General features: G+C 41.6%; 1 protein-coding gene across 1 annotated transcript in view; it reads left to right on the forward strand.

Annotated features, from left to right (window-relative positions):
• GLI2 (GLI family zinc finger 2) overlaps nt 1-27,142 on the forward strand; it is a 244,529-nt gene that overhangs the window by 35,583 nt on the left and 181,804 nt on the right. The window contains exon 2 of the mRNA XM_073304689.2: nt 24,811-24,961. Within this exon, the coding sequence (XP_073160790.1) occupies nt 24,841-24,961 (121 nt within the window). The 5' untranslated portion in view covers nt 24,811-24,840. The remainder of the gene's footprint in view (nt 1-24,810; nt 24,962-27,142) is intronic.

Raw genomic sequence — 27,142 nt, forward strand, 5'->3', positions numbered from 1 at the left:
ATGACAGCTGGATCGGGGCCTGTAAGTGACAGGGCACTAGACTAGGTGGACCGCTGTCCTGATCCAGTCTGGCAATTCCAATGTCAAGCGCTAATCATGATAATGCATATTGAAAAGAGGCTAGATTTCTTTCCAGAGAATAAAAGCCCAAAATCTGAGGAGCTGTTTGTTGGGTGGGGTTGTATAGAGAAGACAAATAACAGAACAAAAAACCTTCATGAGATACAAGCATTTTGCACTTGCTTTTTGTGACGCACAAAGAGGCTCAAATTGTAGCACTGCAAAATCTGCTAAAGTTCATTTTAATCTCTCTCTCTCTCTCTCTTTTTAACGAATTAACAAGATTGTTTAAAAAGAAAGAAAAAAGCCCACTGGGTAAAATCCCCCTCCTACACTACATCAATTTTTTTATAACATTACAAAAATTAATTTAAATTGCCACTTTCCTGAATATGAGGTGTAAATCTTTGATGATTACATGATTTAATTTCCCAACTGGATATGAAATTAAGGAAACTTTAATTGTTTGACCTCTCCTCTCACATCAGGGAGTCTAGGTATTATTTTTACAAGAATGCAACAATATAAGGGTAATGGTTTCCCTGCAGGGCTGTATTCCCTTCAATATACAGTTTAATGAACTAAAATATACCTCCGCTTCTCAGTGTTTTTGGGTGTCATGATGACCTGTGCTGGGCTTGAGTTTGGGATTTTCTCCTAGTTAAATTATATGATAGATCTCTCAACTACTACTTCCTAGTGGATTTCACTTACTTACATAGAGCCATTGACTGAATGCACCCCTATGGATTCTGAAGGACCTTTCCCTTTCTCACTTAGTTTACAAGATTTTCATCGCTGTATATTGCTATCCTGGAGACTCAGCTCCCAAGTGTCCTGCTTTTTGAGCCCTGATCCTTTTGATTCAGCAAATTTTCCAAATAGAGCAAAAACAACTGGGCAAGTAGGACTCTTTTTCATCCTCTGTTTTTCCCTCAGAGTCCTTTGTTATTGAAGATAGCTGCACATTTGGAATTCTAAAAAAAATAAATCTTTTTTGGTAAATCCTCCAACCCACCAATTTGTTGAGATAGGATCAAGTGAGAAATTGACTAGAGCTCCTAGGTGCAATGGTAATACAAATAATAAATAACAATAGATGCATCAAGTAGGAAAGTACTCACTATTATGAGTACAGTTTATCACCCAGCGTCGTGCAAACAATAAGTGTTCATGATAAGTGATATCCCTGGGTTATATATGACTGATCAGTCATGTACATGGTCATGCAGAATATTTTAGTTTTTTTTAAACAGCTAGTTTGGCACAGTTATCATGATAATGTTCGGGGTAAAGGATGCACCAAGTCCAAGGCCTCAAGCTGGGAAAATAATATATAGTGTAGAATTTAGAGGAGACTTTTTGCCTTGAAGTTGCCACTTCCTAATGGCATTTTCAAAGGGTAAGAATGACGGTGTAGCTAGCAAAGCACTAGTGGTGAAGAATACTGCAATATAAAGTAGAAAAATGGCTCTAAGATCAACGTTATGAGTTCTACCTGCAATGATTTTTCTGACACGCTTGAGGGTAGCTTTGATTGCTTGCCCTGCCTTTATTGCCCAAAGATAAAGTTACAGACTTATGCATGCTCTTAACAGGCTGCTGAAACTGCATGTTTAGCACAAAATGAAGAGGTTGGTAGGGGAGACGTTTTGATACCGGCCTGCCCCTTGGTAATTCGTTAGGTTTTATAGTCTGCTAAAAATAATACTAAATACTCACATAGCACTTTTCATCTTCACCTAGCTTAATGTTCACAACAGCCTTGGGAGGTAGGTGAGTGTTAGCCCCATTTTACAAATGAGAAAACTGAGACTCAGAGAGAGGGATAAACGACTTCTCCAAAGCTACAGAGGAGAGTCAGTGTCTGAAACAGAATGAGAAGTCAAGAGTGGCTCTCGGTCTCATGTTCCATCCACTAGAAGCTCTCGTCCCTCTTGCTTTGTCAGTTATAGAGCACGGTGAGGTCATAATAAGTAAAAGTCTTGGGCGCTTTCATACTGATCAGTTTGTGAAAGTGGTGGTGAACTTATTGTAGAGATTTCACCACCAAAGTGAAAGGGACGCTATTGTTCTGAATGCTACCCTAGCTTTCAATACATCTTCCACCATTCCCTAAAAGGATGATTTTTTTCAGTCCACTTACGTGGCACAAAGTAAACCTAAAGCCACTGAAGTTTGCCACTGGGGAATTTATGCTACATAGGGGTAAGCAATCTCTGTTGGCATAAAACTGGTGGAGGAGGCTCTGCTACCTTCTGCCTCAACTCTGCTGCTGAAAACTTCCTACCTGGCATAAGGGCAGGATGGAGGCATAGTTGAGTGAGGCTCTGCTATGCACAGATTCTCCACTGGGGTAAGATTTATGAGTGGTGTAAGCTGAAGCTGTTCCTGCTATAGCTAAGCTTGCACCAGGGCTGGGCAGTTGAGAATCAGGTTGCTGTGACCAGCTCTGGGCTGCAGAGCTCTGGCATAGCGGAGAATCAAGCCTTTTGTATTTGACCATCCAGACCTAATGTCCTGCCACGGTCATCATCAGAGATGATTGACACGTGATTAAATGATGTATTTTGCTGCTTTGAAAATAAACAGAAATGTATTCTTGGACTGGTTTTTACTCTCTGCCTCTGCAGAGTTCCCCAGCGTCCATCTTCCCACAGTTGCACACAGCAAACTCACAGAATCCAGGGGTGATGCGATTGCATATGTAATCTCTAAAAACCACACCTGTAGTTGTTTTGTATCACATATAATTCATTCCTGAGTGATGCTTCCTGCCCTGTCATCTTCACTCCTAGATGAATGAATTGCCAAGATAAATCAGCTTAGTGCTGAACTGAAGTGGTGGTTCATGTTTAGCTTTGGGTCTTGCACAAGTCGTGCAGAAACCTATTTATATTGGGAAGACTGGGTGTACGTTGGAGGTTTCAGCTCTTTTGATATTTGATCCATTCACAGCACGCATGTTCTGCCTCAGCTTTATTTTCCCTTACAGAGGCATAGATCTTGCATGAATCATTATGTCTTTGCAGAGACTCAAATGTGCAAAGGTATTTGTGCTGAAATCTCAACAGGCTGTAATTAATCTGTAGACGAAAGGAAATGTTTTCATGACAGCTAAATGAAGACCAAATAATGCGATGTGATGAAAGATATGCTCAGCAGTCTGATTCAGAACCAGAAGTTTATGTGCATTTAGCTTTAAGGTGAGCTGAAAAGCATTTTACAGAAAAACTACTTTAAGAATCCAAGTTAGTAACAAACTAAAAATATATAGATGAAAAATTGCAAATAATTGCATATTAAAAGATAGATATGGTCAGAAGAGTGAGCATAGCATTTAAAAATGGCACTTTCTTATTCATCTCATTTTCTTCGTGAAGATCTTAGTGGAACAAAAATACATGTAAATTTTATATAGATTGTATATACACGTATGGACATATGTTTTATATATTCGACTTATAAAAACATAGATTAGTTCAGGCCCTGAACAAACCATCTGAGCTTCAGGGTTTAGTTTAGTTAAATTCAGGAGGGAAACATGTAATAACTTAAAATATATTTGTAGATTAATTTCTGGAGAGGTGGTTTCTTTAAGTAGTTCATTTTATGTAGAAGTTGATCATTGCTATTAGGAGCTAAAACTTTAATATATTTCTAACTCACGTTTCAGCTTGTTCATCATCAGCTGCACCTTCGATGCAGGTTCTGTCATGTTATTTCATTTGGAGCTGATACTAAGTTGTTAGCAAGGAGACCTCTGTATAGCCATAGTGGAAGATCAAACAGCTCCTTTGTTGTGGGTGGCTATGGCCATTGGAGTAGCCACCACCGATTGAAGCTTAATTTTCAGATCCCAGGCTGATTTAGAGAGGTGGGAAACCTCTGGCAATTTTGAGAGGTGGGAAATCTTTTGATTTGTAAGCTAAAAAAAATTTTGTCTGAAAATCATTCTGAAAATAAATATAGAGTCCAACACTGCCATTTTTCAGAGCCCCTTTTCTAGTTTCTATCCATGCTTTAGAACAGAGTATTTGATTTCTAGTTTCTCCTTTATTTACTTGCCAGGATCTGAGTTCAGGATTTTGTATTTTCCCTGCAAGATTCATTTACTCCTGACCCATCTACAGCAGTGCATCATTCCGCTTTCTGTGCTTGTGATGTTTACTATTCGTTCCAGTAAATATACAGCAATTAATTTGAATCTTGATATTTGAATGGTGGATGAATAGATATTTGAAAAAAAATCTAATCAAAGATGCAGGCTAAGATTTTCAAAAGGGACTAGTGATTTTACATGCCTACATTATTGGGTATCAAACTTGAGACACCTTAAACGGCAGATGATGGGTGCTCACCACTTTCTGAAATCAAGTTCCTTTAAGATGTCACAGTATTGTTACTAATTACTGTTACAGTATTACTAATACTGGCCATAATTATTTATCACATTTCAATCTACTGCGGACTATTAGAGAAAATTTTCAAAGGCAGCGGGGCACCCAGTTCCATCTGGAAGTCTGCTGGTGTTGGGTAATAGAGAGCCAACTTCTGTTGGTAAGAAAGTTGAAGATGGAGGTGCAACTCTAATTTGTGCCTTTGAAAATCCCTCCCTCTAGTAATTTGGGACTCTAGAAAGACTTTAGACTTTATTTGAAAAAACGTTCCAACTTCTCTTTTAAGGAAGGCCATTCCAGTACCCATTGGGTTTAGGTATTTCCTGGGAGTTGACTGAAACTGGTATACTTGAGAGAAAAAACTACAACTTCAGGACACAGTAACATGGTGACCACCCTACTCCCCCAGTGCTGCATTGATGAAAAGGTGCATCTGTGATCAGCTCTGTGGAAAGCCGTTTATTGTACTTCTGGTTGCAGGTTGGGTGGTTTAAGAAGTCTGATATCACTCAGTTGTTTTGTGAATGAAACAAGTCCCTTTGCAACACATGAATTATTTGACTGAACAGCAGCATGCGTCCTTGATGCTATTCCCTTTCCTTCCCAACCCCTTCCAGTTCTAGTGCATCTCTTCTGTTAGGCAGCAATATAAGCTCAGGCTGCTTTTTTATTTCCATTAGTTTTACCCTGCTGTGACTGAATCTGTTGCAATTAAATTTTAATTGAGATGCACGCTGGTTAAACAGACACAAGACAGCTACAGCTATTGCTAATTAATTTTCTTCCAAAATGACAACATTTAATAATTATATTCCATGTCACTTACATTATTTATACAAGTTTTAACTCTGGGAATTTTTTTTAAAGGCACGTCAGCTGTGAAAGTGCTCCCTATGTTAATCTCCTGTAAGGCAATTGTGATTAAGTTGAAAAGTGATAGGATATAGTTAGTGCACTTAGTAAATTAGCAGGTAGCTCTGTAAGTTTCAAGAACGGCTGAGACATTTATATGAATAGGGAATAGTATATCTGGTTATACAATACAAATTCTGAGGCGGTTTTATAGTAATGCTTTGCACTTCGGTGGCATCTTCCGTCCAAGGATCTCAAAGCATTTACCAATATGAATGAATAAAATGAGCACCTCATGAAATAGAAGAGTAGCGTTACCCCTCATTTCAAGCTTCGTGCTGCATGGCACAAGCTGATCACCAATTGGGGCTCAGAAAGAGACGCCCATCCTATTAACATTGTTGGTCTTTGTGACTTTAGCCTGGTATTGCGCAGTTAAGTCCACAAAAGTAGCTTTACTCTGAAGCATCCACTATTGGCCACAGTGACACAGGGTGCTGGATGAGTTGAACCACTGAACTATTCCACTGTGGCAATTCCTATATAGCGTACATTTGGTGAAGCTCTTTTTCTGGGTATATGGGGTCAATGTGTGGCATTGTGCCCCAACATTCATCCATATTCATTTTAATTCAGGACTGGAGGTTCCATTCTATTCTAAGATTTGGCTCCTGTGATAATACATGAATTATAATGGCTTTTGCTGTGGAGATCTTTGAAACGTGAGCTGGTTGGATTTGCAGGTGTTTGTTTGAGGGTAGTTAATACGTGCTACTTGGTGCAATTGTATGACAAAGTGCTGCTTAAGGTAATTGAAACAATTAATTTACATTGACAGCTGTAAAAGTTTGGAAAGATGGCTTGTACAGCAGAGAAAAAAATTAGCAGTTTAAAAGAAGCCATTAGATATCTAGTACTACCAGGTTTTGGCCAGGAGGTGTTTTTCTCTTAGAGCTTGATTACTCTGAAGAGGAGAAAAGGAGTACTTGTGGCACCTTAGAGACTAACCAATTTATTTGAGCATGAGCTTTCGTGAGCTACAGCTCACTTATAAAGTGAGCTGTAGCTCACGAAAGCTCATGCTCAAATAAATTGGTTAGTCTCTAAGGTGCCACAAGTACTCCTTTTCTTTTTGCGAGTACAGACTAACACGGCTGTTACTCGGAAATCTGAAGAGGAGCTTGATCTGGCAAAACAAGCATGTGTTAACCACTTTCTGGAGACTTCAGCCAAGTATAATCCTCCAAAGCATTCATGGGATTGGCAGTCTCAAAAGCATGATCACAAACCTAAAAGGTAGAAAGGAGCTAATAGTCCCTCCTCCTTCAAGGCCAGGTTAAAGTCTATTGCGATAAAAGTTATAACTTATAGCTCTGTATCTTGGATACTTATGTGGCTCCTACTACCTCACAAGCTTTGACGTACCATACCTTTGAGGTAGGGTAGTGTTATTACCCCCATTTTACAGGCAGGTATAAGGAGCTGCGGACTAGGACCCACATTTGTGGAGCCTGGGGCAGTTGATATTTCTACAGTGCCACCTGGAGACCATGCAGAGGCACACCCACAGAGAACTATGGGAAAGTAAGAACAGCGGGATGTGCTTCCCAAGAACCTCTCAGTGATGGTACCCTGCAGCCCTCTGGTTGGCCAAGCCCCCTATTTAACCCCAGGGATAGTCCCAGGCAGCTGTCTGGCAATCACACAGACTTTGGCCTGCTTGATCGTCAGCTTCTGACCCCAATTCCTGCCGCTCAGTTCTAACCTGGTGGTACTTCTGATATTGGTCTTTGACCACAGCTGACTCTAACCCTGGCTCTTGCTCACAGAATCTGGTTCTTAGTATTCCTCCAGCTCCTGACCAGTGCCTACATCTCCTAGTGGGCAGACCTGTGCCCAGCTGTGAGCATTAGGCCAGACTGCCTATGTCCTGGTCCATTACAGTAGGGAACTGAGGCCCAGAGAGTTTAAGTGATTTGTCCAAGGTTATAAAGGAAATCTATGGCAGAGCAGGGAATTGAACCTAAGTGTCCCAAATCTTAGCTTAGTAACTAACCACTGGACCGTCCAGATATGAAACTGACTCTAAAAAAGGCCAAGAAGAAACATGCCACCAAATGTAACAGTAAAAGTTTGACCTCAACTTCCCCAACTGTAGTATTCAGAATTCCTCTGGATGTTCTGGCTCTGCATTGTGCCTTCTGCACTTGTCGTGTGATCTTCCAATAATGAGTGAACTTATATGTCTGTTTCCCCTACCTAGTCACAATGAAGAGAATTAATGGCTTCCTATCAAGTTATGAATATATTAATTAAAAACCCCTAAAAACCATTTTTTCTCTGATTATAAAAATGGACAAGGAAATTAGATTTTTTTTTAAATTGCACTCTGCTGTTCACTTGACTGTATCTTTCTTGGATGAGACAACAACAAAATAGAATCCTTGGTTTCATTTATTTCTACTTGGTTTCTTGGTTTCAGCTTCTTGTTCACTGTTACAGGGCTGCTGTATTGGGTTCCTCTGGAAAAATGTATTTTGTTTTTTAGTTTTAATGGAAATATTTTGGTCCTTTCTTTTATTGTTTTCCTTGAGGGTTAGTCTGACTCCTGGCCTCCTTATATCATGATTTTGCCATTAATTTTGTATTGGGTCTTGGTGTCTGTTGACAACACCAGGAATTCATGTTGGAGTCTTTTGGGCCAGTGTGGAGGTAATGTGCTAAGTCCCTGAGGTGGGACAAGAATGTGAACTGTAGCTCTTCAGTCTCCTTCCCCCCACATTGGCCTGCCACAGAATTGGAGTGTCACTGCAGTATCTGGCAAGGGAATTATCCTGGCTGCACCATTCCCCTGCCCCGATACATATTTTCACTGAGGTGGACCACAGCCCATTTACATACTGTAGGTTTGCATCGTGCCTGGGCCACGTAGGATCTCCAATAAAGTATGATACTGTGTAACTAAGGAAATGGCCTTGCCCTTTCACTGCTGATCTAGACTGTACTGAATTGCATCTTTAACTGTCATTGGGTCACAGGAGCAATGGCCTTGCAAAGGTGACATACCTGGTACATGGGAAGGTGGTAAAAGTGCTTTATCCAAGTCACTTGGTGTAAAGTCTCATGGCCCCATTTACATCAGTGGAGCTATGACAGTTTCCACCAACTGAGGATCTGCCCCTTGGGGTTCATGTGACAGCAACAAAACAGCTAACTGATTAGCAACAAAACAGCTATCAACAGATGCTAAAAGCTCTCTCTGTAACATCAGTAAAAGATGCTCAAGCTCACTAACTCTCCTTAAAAATCCCAGTGAGATGTATTGATGAAAAGTCAATCCTGAGCATGCCTTCTGGGTCCTTTTCTTGGAAGCAGCAGAGATACTGTCTGCTTGCCTGGATATTTTCATTTTAAAAAGAGCCAGGTTTTGAATTACTGTGGCACCAAAGCAAGAGTCCTAATCTAGAAAATGTCTACTCTGCAGTGCTGCTAATGATTTAGAAATGATCACCAAATGGATTCCAGACAGATTTTGTTTTAAAAAGAAAGTATTCTCCACGGCTGTGTTATTCCTGGTTTCCAGCTGGGGTAACTTTTTATGGGATAGCAGTAAATTCCTGAAAAATTGAGATTGCAATAGAAATATTGACAGACCCTTAACTCCAGAACAGCAGATGAGGTGAACTGACTCAGTTGTAATCCATGAAGGTGTCAACTAAATTCTCAAGACCCAAAATGTGGAACAAAGTGCAAGAGAAAAATTGTAGTTGACAGGAAACAGAGGCTTGTGGGCAGAAATTGTGAGGTCATCCATATTTACTCAGTCCCCCACATTTATATCTTTGTGTGCCCCCCACAACTTTAAAATTTTGGACCAAAATGAAGGACTCTAGAGAGGAAACTTCAAATTTTAGAAAAGAAAAACTTTCTTTAACCTCTGTTTCAACCAAGCACTCAGATGTTACAGCAATGAGGGCCATTTAAGTCGCTAGATAGGTGATTCAACATTTCTGTTGTATAACTCAAAGTAAAACCATGCAGTGATACCATAGCCTATTGGATGATGTCTCTCTTATTCAAGAAAAATACAATGCAATGAGCAAGACATTCAAATGAATACAATTATTGCTACTGACACTGGGACAGTGGGTGCAACTTCTCCATGTTCACTGCTACAATGGTGTAAATGAGAAGTAAGTCCTCTGATATCAATAGTTTCATTGGGGGAAACCAGCATGAAAGAGATTAGGATCAGACCCAAGACCTGTAATAAGTGTGTCTTCCGGTGAGGAGAACAACAGAGATTATAACATAGTTAGGCCCTGATTCAGGAAAGCAATTAAGCACTTGCTGAAGTCTCATTGAAGCCATTAGGACTTAAGCATGGGTTTAGTGTTGTGGTTATTTATTTGTATTACTGTAGCACTTAGAAGCCTGAATCATGGTCCAGTCCCCAAATGTGTTAAGCGCTACAAACACAGAACAAAAAGACACCTATCTCCCAAAAGGTAACAATATAAATGTAAAACAAGAGACAGCAGATGCATAAAAAGAGACAGATGGGGAAGTATAAGGTTACAATATGACAACAGTAGTCAACATGATAGGTTGTGGTCTCAGCACACCGGCAGCCTAATCACTGTCAAGATTTTGTGTAGGCGACATGACAAAGGAGAGTTTTAAGAAGGGTTGTGAAGGACTACAATGAGATAGCTTTGCAGATCTTTATGGGGAGTGAGTGCCTCCCAAGTGTGAGGGAAAGCATGGGAGAAAGCACAGGTGCTTATTTGAAAATGCAGTAAGTGGGTGATGAAGGCTGATGCCATGGGTCAGGCAAAGGTGATAGTTGACTAAAAGGTAGGGTGGGAATAGGCCACAAAGAGCTTTGAAAGTGTGTTAGCTTATTTTTGGTATAGAGATGCAAAGAGAGGGGTGACATGGTCAGAGTGACAGGCTGGGAGTATGATCTTTATGGCGGCTTTCTGAATGGATATCAGCAAGGCAAGATTGCATTTGTCAAGGCCAAATTTTGCAGTAACTGAGAGGAGTGATGATGGGAACCTTGATAAGAGTTTTAGCTGTGTGGATTCATAGGAAAGGCCATATCTTAGTGATGCTATGCAGAAAGAATTGGTGGGATTTAGACATAGCCTGGATATGAGGACCTAGAGTGGTCTGAGTTGAAAATGATGTCCAGGTTACCGGCCTGAGTGACAAGCCGGATGATGGTGTTGCCTGCTGTGATTGGGAAAGGAGATAGTGGAGAAGATTAAGAGTTCTCTTTTAGCCATATTGAGGTTGACCTGATAGCTAGACATCATGAGAAGATGTCAGAGAGAGAGGCAGAGATTTTAGTTTAGACAGAAGGAGATGGGTTTGGGGCAGAGAGGTAGAATTTTCAGTAATCAGCACAGAGATTGTAGTTGAATTTCCATTTGCAGATGAGAAGAGAAGGGAACAATGATAGAGCACTAAGGAAGCCCCACAGAAAGTTGGAGGTGGAGCATGGGAGGAGGAGGCTCCTCTGAATGAAATGCTGAAGGAGCTATTAGAGACCGAGGAGGAGCACTGGGAGAGGATAGAGTCACAGAAGCCAAGAGAGGACAAGATTTCAAGAGGAAGAGTATGATTCATGTTGAAGGCACCTGCAGGTCAAGGAGGATAAGGAAAGAGAACTGGTTCTGATTTTTGGTTAGGAAGAGGTCATTAGAGACTTTGGCAAGAGCAGTTTTGGTGGAAGGCAAAGGGATGAGGGGGAACTGGACTGGAGAAGGTCTACCATTCAGTTGGAGGACATGAACTCCAGATAGCATAAAGTACCCATTCAAAGAGCTGATGGATGAAATGGAGCGGTAGCTGGAGAGGCAAGTGATGTCAAATTTTTTTTAATATAGGAGAGACAAAAGCATGTTTGTATGGTGAGGGGAAAGAGCCAGAGGAAATGGAGAGATTAAGAAGAAAAGTAAGGGAAGGGATGAAAATGGGGGAGGGGGGAAGGGAGATCAGAAAATGAGATGGGCTCACTGAGGCAAGTGGAAGGGTTAGGAGAACAGATGAGAAACTTCTGTGTCTATGATGGGAGAAGGTGGAGAGAGTTAGAATTATAGAATCATAGAAGATTAGGGTTGGAAGAGACCTCAGGAGGTCATCTAGTCCAACCCTATGCCCAAAGAGGACCAACACCAACTAAATCATCCCAGCCAGGGCTTTGTCAAGCTGGGCCTTAAAAACCTGTAAGGATGGAGATTCCACCACGTCCCTAGATAACTCATTCCATGCTTCACCACCCTCCTAATGAAATAGGTTTTCCTAATATCCAACCTAGACCTCGCTCATTGCAACTTGAGACCATTGCTCCTTGTTCTGTCATCTGCCACCACTGAGAACAGCCTAGCTCCATCCTCTTTGGAACCCTCCTTCAGGTACTTGAAGGCTGCTATCAAATCCCCCCTCACTCTTCTGTTCTGCAGACTAAATAAGACCAGTTCCCTCAGCCTCTCCTCATAAGTCATGTGCCCCAGCCCTCTAATCATTTTTGTTGCTCTCCGCTGGACTCTCTCCAATTTGTCCACATCCTTTCTGTAGTGGGGAGCCCAAAACTGGACACAGTACTCCTTATGTGGCCTCTCCAGTGCCAAATAGAAGGGAATAATCACTTCCCTCGATCTGCTAGCAATGCTCCTACTAATACAGCCCAATATGCTGTTAGCCTTCTTGGTAACAAAGGCCCACTGTTGACTCGTATCCTGCTTCTCATCCACTGTAATCACCAGGTCCTTTTCTGCAGAACTGCCGCTTAGCCAGTCGGTCCCCAGCCTGTAGCAGTGCATGGGATTCTTCCATCCTAAATGCAGGACTTTCATCTTGTCCTTGTTGAACCTCATCAGATTTCTTTTGGTCCAATCCTCCAATTTGTCTAGGTCACTCTGGACCCTATTCCTACCCTCTAGCATATCTACCTCTCGCCCAGCTTAGTGTCATCCGCGAAGTTGCAATCCATCCCATCATCCAGATCATTAATGAAGATGTTGAACAAAACTCCGAGGGGCACTCCTCTTGATACCGGCTGTCAAGTAGACATTGTTAGCTGTTGATCACTACCTGTTGAGCCCGATGATCTAGCCAGCTTTCTATCCACCTTAGAGTCCATTCATCCAATCCATACTTTTTTAACTTCCTGGCAAGAATACGGTGGGAGACCATATCAAAAGCTTTGCTCAAGTCAAGAGATATCACGTTCACTGCTTTCCCCATATCCACAGAGCCAGTTATCTCATCATAGAAGGCAATCAGGTTGGTCAGGCATGACTTGCCCTTGGTAAATCCATGTTGACTGTTCCTGATCACCTTCCTCTCCTCCAAGTGCTTCAAAATGGTTTCCTTGAGGACCTGCTCCATGATTTTTCCATGGACTGAGCTGAGGCTGAGCAATCTGTAGTTCCCTGGATTCTCCTTCTTCCCTTTTTAAAAGATGGGCACTATATTTGCATTTTTCCACTCGTCTGGGACCTCCCCCCAGTTGCCACGAGTTTTCAAAGATAATGGCCAATGGCTCTGCAATCGCATCAGCCAGCTCCCTCAGCACCCTTGGATGCATTAGATCTGGCCCGATTGAGTTTTGCATGTTCAGCTTTATAAAATAGTCCCTAACCTGTTCTTTCACCACTGAGGGCTGCTCACCTCCTCCCCATACTGTGCTGCCCAGTGCAGCAGTCTGGGAGTTGCACTTGTCTGTGAAAACCGAGGCAAAAAAAGCATTGAGAACTTCAGCTTTTTCTACATCATCTGTCACTAGGTTGCCTCGCCCATTCAGTAAGGGTCCCACACTTTCCTTGACCTTCTTTTTGTTGCTAACATACCTGAAGAAACACTTCTTGTTACCCTTCACATACCTTGCTAGCTGCAACTCCAGTTGTGCTTTGGCCTTCCTGATTACACCCCTGAATGCTTGAGCAATATTTTTATACTCCTCCCTAGTCATCTGTCCAAGTTTCCACTTCTTGTAAGCTTCCTTTTTGTGTTTAAGCTCACCAAAGATTTCTCTGTTAAGTCAAGCTTGTTCGCCTGCCATATTTGGTATTCTTTCTACACATTGGGATGGTTTGTTCCAGCACCCTCAATAAGGCTTCTTTAAAATACAGTCAGCTCTCCTGGACTCCTTTCCCCCTTATATTAGCCTACCAGGGGATCCTGCCCATCAGTTCCCTGTGGGAGTCAAAGTCTATTTTTCTGAAGTCCAGGGTCTGTATTCTGAACTCCAGGATCCTGACAAAATCCTGACAGTTGTTGAAGGCTAGGATGGAAAGCAGGGTGAACCATGGGGAAGGGGGAAAGGTCACACCATACTTCGTCAATTTTCTCTTGGAAGAAACAGGCAGAGGGAGAAATTGAGGTAGGAAGAGGGGGAGGGCTTGCGGAGTAAGTCAAAGTAAGGCAAAGGCAGCAGGGAATAAGTTTTAGAAGTAGAGTTGTTTAGCAAGGAAGATGGCAGAAATGAAGGAAGAGAGAACATATTTGTAGTGGAAGAAATCAACAATGTGCTTAAGTCTCATTGGCTTAAATGAGATTTTAGTAAGTGCTTTCCTGATTAGGGATGCTTTCTCAGACTATAAGTTTCTCAGAGCAGGAAAGTTTGTCCTGTCTTTAACTCATATGCACACCAATGGTTCTGTATAAATAAGAAAACAAGCTACAGCTGAACTGTCCAGTAACTGATGCTGTTTATTCCATAATTTATTTGATGAGGGCTAAAATATTTTTTCTTTCCCTTATCCAATAACTGAGAACTGAAATTAACATAGCTATAGTGTACAATAGTAACTCTTTACTTGTTATTATTTATTTTTATTGTAGTTGTACCCAAAACTCCAATCAGTATCAAGGCCCCTTTAAGCTAGGCAGTATATTTTAAATAAATAAATAAACAAATAAATAAAAATACAGAGACTTGGTCCTTGTCTTGAAGAGTTTACCCTTATTTTCTTGCCTTAAATTAGATTGTAGCAAACAACAGAAGGGAATGGAAGAGGGTAATGCTAATAAGAACACTTGGTTTCATAGGCTAGCTATTTGCATGACTCAACTGTCTAAAACCTTTCAAGGGGCTGGATTTTGTTAACTGTACAAGTAAATTGATAAATATCAGCATTCTGCTATCCCAGTAGAATCTACTATCCAGCTCCCCCAAATAGTAACACAGTGTGGCTGCTGTTCATCATTCTGTTCCTTAATCCCACAAAGTCCTGGCATGACTATGGCTTCTGAATAATAATTGGGTTACAGCAAGAGAGAATCCACCACTAACTGAATTGCTGAGTTCGTGGCCCAGTTACCACAAAGTGCACTTCTTCCAGTTGAATAAGTTAAAATGCCCAGATGTTACATTCTTGAACAGTATGGTTCATAAACTACTCCGCCCAGCCATAGCAACTTGTTGTCATTTGGTAAAACCATAGTGGAGAGTTGTGCCGTTTTGTTTGTTTGTTTCTTTTGTTCCAGTGAGTTTTGTGCACATGAAAATTGCTGGCTTCTCAGCCCTATTGCATTTCATCTGGAGAACAGATCCAGCATGGCAACAAGAGAAGAAGCTTCCCCACAATGACATGCCACTGTCCCTCAAGTCTGATACGGAAAGGTCACATCTAAGGGTGAAGTGCTTTTTCCTTGGTCTCTCTATTGAGAGGATGAATCAGTGATAGTGATTTTTTTGGTGGTGCTAGCAACTGCCCACTAGACCAACTCAGTTCTTGCATGAGACCAGGCAGCAATCGCATAGCAATCATTTGCCTTTGGTGGAGTTTTATGTCTTAGTCATCTAATCACTTGTAGCAAACTAGACATAACTACACGGCAAAGGACTGCGTACTCAGCAAACGCGCCATTGGCAGAGCAGAAACACCTTGGAGTTTATCAGCATTCTGGGAGATGTTTGTTACTCAAGTTTTACGAAGCAGTTATCACTAACAACATAGAGAAGTTGAAAGGTAGATGTTTTGGTTATCAGGAGAGAAAGGAAGAGGTTTTCACTGAAAAACCAGAAAGTTTTCAGTTGCTGAAAATGGAAAGCTCCGTAAGTTTTCGATGAAAACTCAAAAATTTTTTACACAAACACAATTCTTTCGTGAAAATTTCTGTTTTGCCTAAAAGCCATTTTCTGATGGAAAAAACCCTTCAGTTAGAATATTGCATCTTGACTATCTCTGCATGACAGTTCTTCGCTTGTTGGAATTTTGCATGGGAAAGATCTCTCATGATTAGACATGTAGAATAGGCTTTGAAAGTATGTGTAAGACTTTGTTTTCCTTTTCCACTGCAAAAGGCTCTTCCCCTAACCCCACTACCCTCTCCACTCTTCCAAAGTAGGAAACAAAGACAACTTCTAAAAGAGAAGAGAAAGTTGTATACCTCTGTATGCATGTCTCAGCATAGACCGCATGCTTAATCTGTGTCTGACTCTGGGCTTTCGTGTCTGCTCATATGTTTTGATGGTTTATTGTAATAGTTTTAACCCTGCATGTGAAAGATAATTTCTGTTCAAGGCTGTAAGTCTATGCTGGTGTCTTGCCGCAGCAATTATCTAAATCAAAAATGTACATGAAATCGGGAAACAAATCCAAGTTTCTCTCTTTAAAAAGAATTAGAAAACCAAAATAGCTTAAAAATAAGTTAAAAAGTTACTAAGTGAATTTAATACTCATGGAAAATACTGAATTGGCATTTTGATACGCTGAATCCACTGAATGGCAACAGTACAGGTTCTTCTTGTACTATCTCCTGTCCATCAGGATACCTCAAGCATGACCTGGAAATGACCAGTTCTGGGAAGAGAGAAAGTAGTTCACTGCCCATGTCCCATTTCGTCTTTGGCTTCTGCTGAGACTGCCAACAGGTAGGCCCATTAGGGCTAATTGTGATGCTGATGTATGTGATGCAGTCAACTCATAAGTTATGGGCCTCCAGTTTGTAATAACTTCTGATCACTGCCACCAACCCAATCTGCATTTAAACTGTTGGCTTCATCCCATGTAAATTAAATATTGTATCTTCTGTAAGAATGGTAGAACAATTGAGGTTCATTCCTTGTAAAACATCAATCATTCTTACTTTTCCTTTTCCTTTTTCTGTGCATGGAAGAGTCAGATTGTTTGTATCCTGTGAACCCTGTCATGCCCTAAACCAGTGTTTCCCAAACTTGGGACACCGCTTGTGCAGGGAAAGCCCCTGGCAGGCCAAGGGACGTACTGGCTGCTGCTTCCCGCAGCCCCCATTGGCCAGGCACAGCGAACCACGGCCAGTGGGAGCCGCAATCGGTCGAACCTGCGGACGTGGCAGGTAAACAAACTGGCCGGGCCTGCTAGGGGCTTTCCCTGAACAAGTGGCATCCCAAGTTTGGGAAACACTGCCCTAATCCACTACAGGTGGGTGATAGAGTGTACTAAGGGGTTGCATGCTTTGTAGTGTTTGTAGTCTGAGTGTATTGCACACACCAGGAGCTCCTTGCATCCCTCCATTCCCAACTCACAAGCATCCCTTGTTCTACTCTGACATTCCCCTTGATTTCAGGGACTTCCTGCATCTCCCCCCATCTCCTCCGTCATTCCAGGGGCTCTGTGTGTCTCCCTTCCCCCATACCACTGTTCCCCATTTCCCCATTGCAGGGGCCCTTTCCCCCCTATAGCTGCGTGTCTCATTCCCCACTCTGCCACATGCCAGTGGTTTTGTGTGCCCTCACCAACAATCTTTCCTCCTGTTGGATCACTACCTCCCTACCAGGATCCCTGCTCTCCCCTCCCCATCTTCCTTCTTCCCTTATCAACACCACCTTAACCTCCCCATTGTTGTGCAGCTATTCTCTGAGATGCTGCAACTGCAGCTATCTTTCCAGCCATGTGCATGCAGACTGACTTCCTGGTGCTTCCTCCAAACGCTTCTCTACTGCAACCTGTGCTGTTCACTCCAAGTATGGTTGCTGGTGATACAAATAAGTAATTTATAATAAGACACTGAGTATCTTCATCTCTCTTTGAAATCAAAGTGAAATGAGGATTCTCAGCAACATGCTAAATCTACCCTCTTTGAGGATTTTGGTCTGGAATAAAGTAAATATGAAGTTCTAAATAGTTCACAGTGGTGTAGGAATAGAGCAGGTCATCTTCAATGTAAGGTTCCTTCCTCCTGTAAGGTACATGCAGTAGAGAGTGAGTGCCCTCATATACACTGAAGTCATGGTGAAAACCTTACAAGATACACATTTGAGTCATTTCCAAGGGCAGAGTAGTTGAAAATGAATTGGCTTGACTGGGAACCTGTCATCCAAAGGACTTCACAAGTGATTAATCATGACTTCTTATTTATGCTGCTGTTCCTTTTGACTGATATTTTATAAACATTTTTAGATCCTTAAGTGATAAACTGCATGTTTGAGTATTCCATACATTTACTTCTGGCATGTGGGGAGAAATAACTTTATTAATCTGAGGCTGCTGTTGATAGAAGGGGGGGTCAGATTCTGCTCTGTTGTAAAGATGGGGGCTTCACTGAAATAACTGCTATCACAGCTGTGTAACCCAGAACAGAAGACTGAAAAGGATCACAACAACCATTGTACTGAGCCACACTTGGCTCAAACGGTATTTCATAAGCAGACTGATAGCATGCAAAGGACTTTTTCTGTGTTACACAGCCCACTGCTAAAGAACAGACTCTGAAAATATCCCTCTGTTCATACAAATGAAGATGGTATAAGGTGAAACAGGTTTTAATTTTCAGCTAATTAATTTAATTGTGTATTTCATCATTTTAGAGTTCTATAAATATTTTTAGAGTTCTATAAATATCTTGAGATCTGTGAAAAAGAAGCAGAGCTGTACCTGAAGGCCTCTTTAGGAAGCCTTTCTCCCGATGTTGTGTTGGCAGATTGGTTCTTGATCTCTCAAATGCCATTCATTGGCCCTACTGTGTTCTTTATGGAACAGACCCATCTCTGAGCTTTATTGTTGTCTGCTGCCTTATCACAGTAAGCCTGAAAATCATAGAAAATGAAGTAGACTGGTCAAAATTGGTAATTATTTTTTTACCGAAAATTTTAGATTCTCTGCATTAGATTCTAGATTCCCTGCATTCTTGTTTTTTCAATGAAAACCCCAGAAATGTTCGAACTCAACAAAAACGTTCCTAATAAAATAAATAAAGTGGAATCTGATGAGCATCTGTTCATTTGAAGTCTAGCTGGGAGTTAGCTTCAGGTTGGTGGCCCTAGAAAAAGATGGGTGTTTTGGAAGAGCACTTGTGACCATTCCTCATGCATTGAACAGGAGGGATTGTTTTATTAGGAAAGTTTTATGGCTTCTGTTTTTGCTCAAAGGCAAATGTGGCTTTGTTGTTTTTAATTCTGTTGGGATTTCTCCCTTTTAATATACAATGCAGCTGTTAAAATAGTTGGGGTTGTCTAGGGCAAATCCCATAGCACTTTCCTTTCAGCTCTCAGTTACCTGCCTTTTTAATGCCACCGCAGAATCGTATTACAGGGGATATGAACAGTGCTTGGTATTAGTGTCAAAATCAATTACCTAACCCTCTGCCTGTAGAGAAGGCTGCGAACCTAAAGAACAAACTGAGTAATCCATTTTGGATTTCTAATTCTGAGTAATGACCAAGGGCACAGGTTGGTGTTTGAATAAATGCACAGGGTTTTTCCTCTGTATCATAACTCCTATAGGCATGCTTTTACCTGTAAAAACTAGGATCCCCGTGAAACCCTTTTTCCTGCCAAATGGCTTGCAGGTAGGATTAATCTGTCCCTGAATTCATGAATTCTGTGTGGCACAGAGCAGTGGAAAAAGTTTAGCACTGAGCAGAGGGCAAAAAAAAAAAAAAAATCTGGGGGAGGGATAGCTCAGTGGTTTGAGCATTGGCCTGCTAAACCCAGGGTTGTGAGTTCAATCCTTGAGAGAGCCATTTAGGGATCTGGGGCAAAAATTGGGGATTGGTCCTGCTTTGAGCAAGGGGGTTGGACTAGATGACCTCCTGAGGTCCCTTCCAACCCTGATATTCTATGTATTGCTTAAAAAATATGAATGTAGTGCTCATGAATAGGGTGGGATTGACAGCCCTGGAAAATAGCCTTTATATCTCCTTATACTCAAAATGATACTACTTTCTGTAGCCTCTTCCTTCTTGGGATCTCAAAGCACTTTGCAAACATGACAAAATTAAGCTTCATAGAACTCCAGTGAGGTAGGTAAGTATGATGTCTCCATTTCACAGATGTGGTAACTGAGGAATAGAGAGGTGAAGTCACATAGAAAATCTGTGGCAGAGCCAAGAAGAAAATTTAGCTATCTGGAGTCCCAGGTCTGTGCCTTAACCATGAAGCTATGCTGCCTCCAGAACACATACTGGATGGTGGTGGGAGTGGAAGCTTTCCTTATACTGCCTGACCACTCAACCCCATCTAAAGGTCAGAAGGTAATTCAGTTGAACTGCCTATGTATTCCCTGGCTGCTCTGCTGAGACTGTCAGCAAGACTGCCAGTTACTGCTTATGTGATGGGGACACCTATTTCTTAGGAACAATCTGAAACCCACCTACCCACCGACATTGGCTACTGAATGACTCTCAGATGGTCATTACCACCCTGGAGAACCAGGGACTAGAGGCAAAAGGCCCCATATCTTATTTCCAATTCTCTCAGCAACCCAGTACCCTTAACAAAGCAAAAATAATTATAGACTTATTTCCACTAAATCTCTTAAATCCTATAAGATTAGAGTCGTTGCATTCTATTTTTTTCTAATCTCGTGCTTGAGAAGGATTTACCTATTCTAATGCAACCATTTATGATAATCACTTGGTGATCTTTTTCATTCATATTTAACGTAAAAACAGAGATTCAAATACACAGAGCAGTAACTGAGGGCCATATTTTCGAAAGCAACCAGTGATATTGGAGACCTCCATTTTTGGGGTGCCCAAATTTAGATACCTTTTAAAGAGGCCTGGTTTGCAGAGTCGACACTTAGAGCCAGATTTGTAGGACAGTTTGGTCCCTAACTCCCATTGATTTAAACGGGAGTTAGATGTTTAAATACCTTTACAATTCTGGCCCTTAGCACTTTCTGAAAAGCAGGCCGCTTCACAGTCTTTCTGGCTGGGCATCCCACTCCCGAGGCACCCCAAATTACTAGTCACTGTTGAAAATTTAGCCTGAAGTGTCTAGATTTGCAAGACACAAGAATTGCACTGGAACTGAAGCAGAGAGCCTAAAAGCAGAAATATTCTTCACTATTAGCTTTATTGCACTTCCAGAGCACAGAAATATTCTTGTTAGGGACTAATTACCTTATCGATACCGACTGAAATTACAAAAGCACCAAATGCATTTATGAGCACAAGTCTCATTGAAAGCCAACAGGACTTGTGCTTCTATAACCCTTAGATGCTTTTGAAAATTGGTCCTTCTAGACATAATTTTCAATCCCATGTGCCTAAAATTAGGCCTCTAAATCTTTAGGCACCTACTTAAAAGTTGCTCAAGTCTCCTACATCTTCTGTTGATTTGAGTTGTGAGTATAACACTACGGAAAAGCAGGCCACTTATTTAGATGCCTAAAATATGGATCTAGATTACTTACTTTAGGCACCCAAGTTGGAAAATGTTGGCCATAATCTGCACATCCACGATGGAAATGAGTTCCTTTGCAAGAAGAATTCTTTTTTACTAAGCATGATAGTATGTAACAGCCAAAACACAGAGCAACTTTGCAGCTCAGTGGACACAGTAAGCCCTGAGGGAAGGGGAGGGGTCAGGTTTCAAACAAAAGTGGCAAAAAGAAAACGAGTACTTGTGGCACCTTAGAGACTAACCAATTTAGTGCCACAAGTACTCCTTTTCTTTTTGCGAATACAGACTAACACGGCTGTTACTCTGAAACCAAACAAAAGTGGAAAACCTTGAAAGGAGGGACTAAGAAGACACAGGTGGCAGACTAATAATTTAGCCTCTGATGTTTATTTGCTTAGCGAACAGAAGCCCAGAATGTCAGACCTAGGTCAAACACTCCTTCGATTGAGTGTATTTATTTCATACATCATCTGTAACCCAAAGTAATTTCTAGATTAAATTGTTGTAAAGCTTGGCCCCAATGAACCCATTCCATGTTTGCCGTTGAGCCCAGTGTGTGCGTGGACAGCAGGACTTAAGGGGCCTACTTAGTGCTGCATAGGTACTTGTGCAGTTCAGATGGGATCAGTCAAGCTTATAATTGTGTATCACATTTCAAGCACGTGAACAAGTATTTGCAGAACTGGCACCTTAAACAGCAAGAGGAAAATGAAAGAAATGTAGAGGGAAGGGAGAAAAGTGCTTTTTTCCCCTGACACTTTAATGTATATGGAGAATGGAGGAGGCAGAGAAATACAGGACAGCTCTTCCAGAAGTCAGGAACTGCAGAGGCGAAGGCTCTTGCACCAGCAGGGGGGACAGAAAGGAGGCTACTGCTACAGAGCTTGGGAGAACAGTAGAGGGAGAAGAGGACCATGTGGAAAGCTGAAGAGATGGTTTTATTTTTAAAAATAACGACTGTGGGCGAGATTCTGCATTGTGGCGCTAAGAGATGCAAGATAGGACTTACAGCTTTTTTCTGTGCTCTATGTAACTTGCCCTCTGAAGCCTTGCTGATTGTTTAGAAACTGATACTGAGGAGTCAGTTCTCTGATCACTCAAGAGTTTGTTTATTTTTGCTTTCTGCTGATTAAGCCGGAAAGATTGCAAAGTCTTGTCATCTTAGTATTTTGCACTGAACACCACTGACTTTAAAAAAAGCCATTGTTGTAGGCAGTGTTGTTATAGCCATGTTGGTCCCAGAATATTAGAGAGACAAAGTGGGTGACGTAATATCTTTTATTGGACCAACTTATGTTGGTGAGAGAGACAAGCTCTCGAGCTTACACAGAGCTGAAGAGCTTGTCTCTGTCACCAACAGAAGTTGGTCCAATAAAAGATATTCACTCATCCCCCTTGTCTCTTTAAAAACACCAGTCAGACTAAATCAGTTTGTTTGGTTTCTCATAATATTACCAATACCAGGGGGGAAATGGCTTATTCATGCTGCTGACTGGGGTCTGGTTTACACTTCAAACTTAGGTCAACGTAGCCTGGTTGCTCAGGGCTGTGAAAAGTTTCATGCCCTAATCCCACTGTTGATACGACTAGGTTGATGAAAGAATTCTTACCTAGCTACTGGGAGTTGGATTTATTGCAGCGAGAAAAAACCCCTTCTGTCATTACAGTATGTGTCTATACTGCATTGGTATACCTGCAGCAGCAATTGTAGTGTGGACACCCTGGGTCTTTGCAAAGCCCTTTATTTAGGTCCTGATTCAGAAAGCATTCCAGTCCTTTTCAATGCTTAAGTATGAGGATAACCTTCAACAACTGCTTATGTCCCAGTCAGTGACTTCAATGGGACTTAAGTGAGTATTATATCGTTAACCACGTACTTAAGTGCCCTTTCTGAATTAGGGATGCTTCACTGAATCAGGGCCTTAGGCTATGTCTACACTACATACCTTACACCTGTACATCTGCAGCTGCGCTGCTGTAAGGTCTCCTGTGTAGCCGTTGTGTGCCAATGGGAAAGAGCTCTCCCACAAGCATAATTAAACCACTCCAACAAGCAGCAGTAGCTATGTCAGCGTCTCCCGCCGACATAGTGCTGTCCACACCGGTGCTTTTGTCGGTAAAACTTACGTTGGTCAGGGGGTGTTTTTTCACACCCCGACCAACAAAAGCTTGACCGACAAAAATGCTAGTGTAGACAAAGCCTCAGAAAGCAGCTTAGTGAAAAAAGCACTAGCAATAAGCCCAATGGGGTCGAGGTCCATGACTGAAGCTCCAAAGTGCTACAACGATACAAACAATAAGAATCATTATAATACAGTAAACTAATCCAAGAGGAGAGAGACATTTTTTTCTTTATTTTTTTAAAGATATAAAAACATTAAAATAAAAAAAAATCATCAAGGTAGCAAGGGGAAAAAAGAGCTCACATCTGGGTTCAGCCAAGGAAAGAGTAAAATGTATCAGACAAAACAAATGGGAGTTCCCAGAATCTTTATATGGAGAAAAGTTTGCAAGGCATGTGGACTTTCTTTAATCAAAGCTGTTCAGGACTCTGTAAATCTTTATTCACAATGTAAAGTGAGGAAAATTTGAAGTGATGCTGTTACAGTGAAACTGACTCCAACCCAAAAGTTCTCTCACTCTTTCCGAGAAGTTTTTTGGCTGATCCAGTTAATTCCTGTAACTGAAGCAGCCTGTGTATTCCAGCAAATTTTTGAGGCTGGATAATTTACACAAACTATAATTAAAAATGGAAGAGGGAGTGGGATCTTGCTGTGATTTCTCTCAAGACCCCAAATGGTTTCAGTATCTCCCACCTCCACCTTTCCCAAAGTAGGAACTAAACTGACATCTCAAATAAAGCTAGGAAGCCTTCAGCTATACTAATGTGGACGAGGACCAGAAATGAAAATGTGGTGGGGCCTCTAGGGGAAACCCACTTTAGGATTGTATTGGATTAGTCTTTCTTTCTCACGCAGAACCAGTGTTTTGGGAGGATGGGGGCGGGGGGTGTCTTACAGATATGAATAAAGATACACTTGTGCTATGATATCCTGCGCTTTAAGATGCAGCTTAAGTTGCATAATTCGGCACTCCTTACCTCAGGCAAAAATTTGATTATCAGATATGACTTTGGGCATGAAATAAGAACCTGAATTGAACAGACAAGACTCAATGGAAGTTTTTCCTGAGTGTTGCATAGGGTGTTAAGTACCTATTGTTTATTAACATTCAAGTGGGTTGAAAAATGGTGTGGAGGTGGGGAGTAATTGAGCACAAATGTTCACCTTAAATTAGCTTCTCTACATAGAAACTGCAAATTCTTGAAAATTTCTGGCCCCCACTTGAAGTTTTATTATGACAGCTTGTTGCTCAACATGTATAATCAATTATTCCTTTTTATACGCACTAAACCTCTGTATGTCACTACCACTTTACATGCTGCTCATTCAGTCAAAACTTCCATCTCTCCTTCACATTCGACTCCATTCCTTTTCTTCCCACTGTCAGTTTTTCTCTCTGTTTGTTGGAGGAATGCAATCCCCTCTGTGGATTGGTTGTATAATAACCCACAAAATAAAATCCAGTCAAAACTTTTAATTAAAAAAATGGGCCTGATCCTTTGAGGTCCTGAGCCTCTTCAACTCCCATGACATCAATGGGAATTGAGAGCACTCCGCGCTTTGCAGAGCCAAGCCCTTTCTGGTTATAATTATAGCAGCCAGGCTGCTAGGGAAAGAAACTTAGGAGATCTTTGTTGTTTTTTTTAATTTACTTTTGGATTGTGATGATATATTGGCCTCTCCCTCATGGGGCTCATTTTGCTTCTTTTGTTCAAGAAGTGACAGAAATGTGTTTTTGTTTTGTGTTCCTTAGGGTTCCTGAGCTGGAATATGCGCATCTAAGATGGAAACTTCCGCTTCAACTGCTGCTGGGAAAAAAGAAGGGAAAGGTGCAATTCTGGAGGGGAATGGCTTTCCTGAAATGGGGAAGAAACCTGCTCCCTTAGCAGCAGCAGCACAAGGAGGTACTTTATGTTTTCCACACTTTGAAAACAGCAGGAGTGTTTTTCATTAGACTGTTAGAATTTAATAAGAATGGTGGCATATGTTCTCATGTGAATATGCTGAGTTCATTGGGATTCCTGGCCTTCGAAGGTCTCACCAGAACTGTAAGCTGACAGCTGGCAGTCTCTGTGTCATGGTGTAGCAGTCAACAGGTTATTGTAGCATGATGGGTTTCAGAGTGGTAGCCGTGTTCGTCTGTATTCGCAAAAAGAAAAGGAGGACTTGTGGCACCTTAGAGACTAACACATTTATTTGAGCATAAGCTTTCATGAGCTACAGCTCACTTCATCGGATGCATGATGACTCTGCATGACACGTGACCAAATCAGACTTGGGGGTCAGAAGACGGGAGGACTCCATTCTTGTTGAACTAAATCTGAATTAAATATAATCATTAGAAAATTTTGCGTCACTGATCTCACTGATGCCTGGTTTCATTTGATATATGCAGCATTTTGTGTAACACTTAGCCACATGGAAATTAAAATGTTCCTTACTAGGTTTGGTAGAGCTGAGTGCATTTTGTGTTATCATCATTGTGGTAGAAGATCTATATTTCTTGCATCTGCTTTGATTTTTTTTTCTAATGAGCTAAAAAGATTACTATCTCATTTCTGGTTGTCACTGCTGATACTCCACTCTAAATTCAAGAGTGCAAGAGGACATACAACTAAAGAAACTTCTCTAGTTTCTCAATATTTCTGTTACATCAGGGATAATCCAGAATTTGATTTCCTTTCCTCCTCTTAGTGAAAATGCTAAGGGATTGATCCTGTTGCCATTGAAGTCAATGGCAAAACTCTCACAGAGTCCAGTGGAAGCAGGATCAGACCTTCAAATGTTGATCATGGAAGCAGCAAGTTAAGATTGACATGGAATGTACATACCTTGCTCCCTTTCCCGCCCCTACTCCCCAGCATGGGGAAAAAGTGTTAATCACTCCTTCCCAAATCAAAGGGGTTGGGGGGGAAGTCCTGCTACATGGGAAGGCTGAGTGCAAGCTGTCAGTCAGCTGTCCATTGTTAAGGATGGAGGTAAAAGGAGTGGAACCTCTTTGAGTGGGGTCTTCAGCTCAAGGAGACTCTCACTTGTAGCATGGAGACGAGCTGCCTCCAGGTCCCAGTAGGCCTGGAAAGGGCAGCACTTGGATTTATAGAAGCGAATAACCTTTTGGTATGGTGACAATTTTCAGAGGGCTCTGTTACTCTAACAAGACTGGGGCTTGAGGTTTTGGTGGGCAGGACCATCCACACACCTCTGTGGGATGTGGCAAATTTGTCTCCTCTTTGGAGATGTACGTCAATACTGTGGTAGGGCCTCATGATATCCAGTTCTGTGTTTTCACAGTCAATATTTGGACCCCAAATTAAATGTGGGAACCAACACTAGAAGTGAAAAGAAAAGGAGTACTTGTGGCACCTTAGAGACTAACCAATTTATTTGAGCATGAGCTTTCGTGAGCTACAGCTCACTTCATCAGATGTTTACCGTGGAAACTGCAGCAGACTTTATATACACACAGAAATCATGAAACAATACCTCCTCCCACCCCACTGTCCTGCTGGTAATAGCTTATCTAAAGTGATCAACAGGTGGGCCATTTCCAGCACAAATCCAGGTTTTCTCACCCTCCACCCCCCCACACAAATTCACTCTCCTGCTGGTGCTAGCCCATCCAAAGTGACAACTCTTTACATAATCAAGTCGGGCTATTTCCTGCATAGATCAAGGTTTTCTCACATCCCCCCCACCCCCATACACACACAAACTCACTCTCCTGCTGGTAATAGCTCATCTAAACTGACCATTCTCCAGGTTTAAATCCAAGTTAAACCAGAACATCTGGGGGGGGGGGGGTAGGAAAAAGCAAGAGGAAACAGGCTACCTTGCATAATGACTTAGCCACTCCCAGTCTCTATTTAAGCCTAAATTAATAGTATCCAATTTGCAAATGAATTCCAATTCAGCAGTTTCTCGCTGGAGTCTGGATTTGAAGTTTTTTTGTTTTAAGATAGCGACCTTCATGTCTGTGATTGCGTGACCAGAGAGATTGAAGTGTTCTCCGACTGGTTTATGAATGTTATAATTCTTGACATCTGATTTGTGTCCATTTATTCTTTTACGTAGAGACTGTCCAGTTT

The sequence above is a fragment of the Lepidochelys kempii genome, chromosome 11, assembly GCF_965140285.1.
Source record: "Lepidochelys kempii isolate rLepKem1 chromosome 11, rLepKem1.hap1, whole genome shotgun sequence".
Lineage (NCBI taxonomy): Eukaryota > Metazoa > Chordata > Testudines > Cheloniidae > Lepidochelys > Lepidochelys kempii.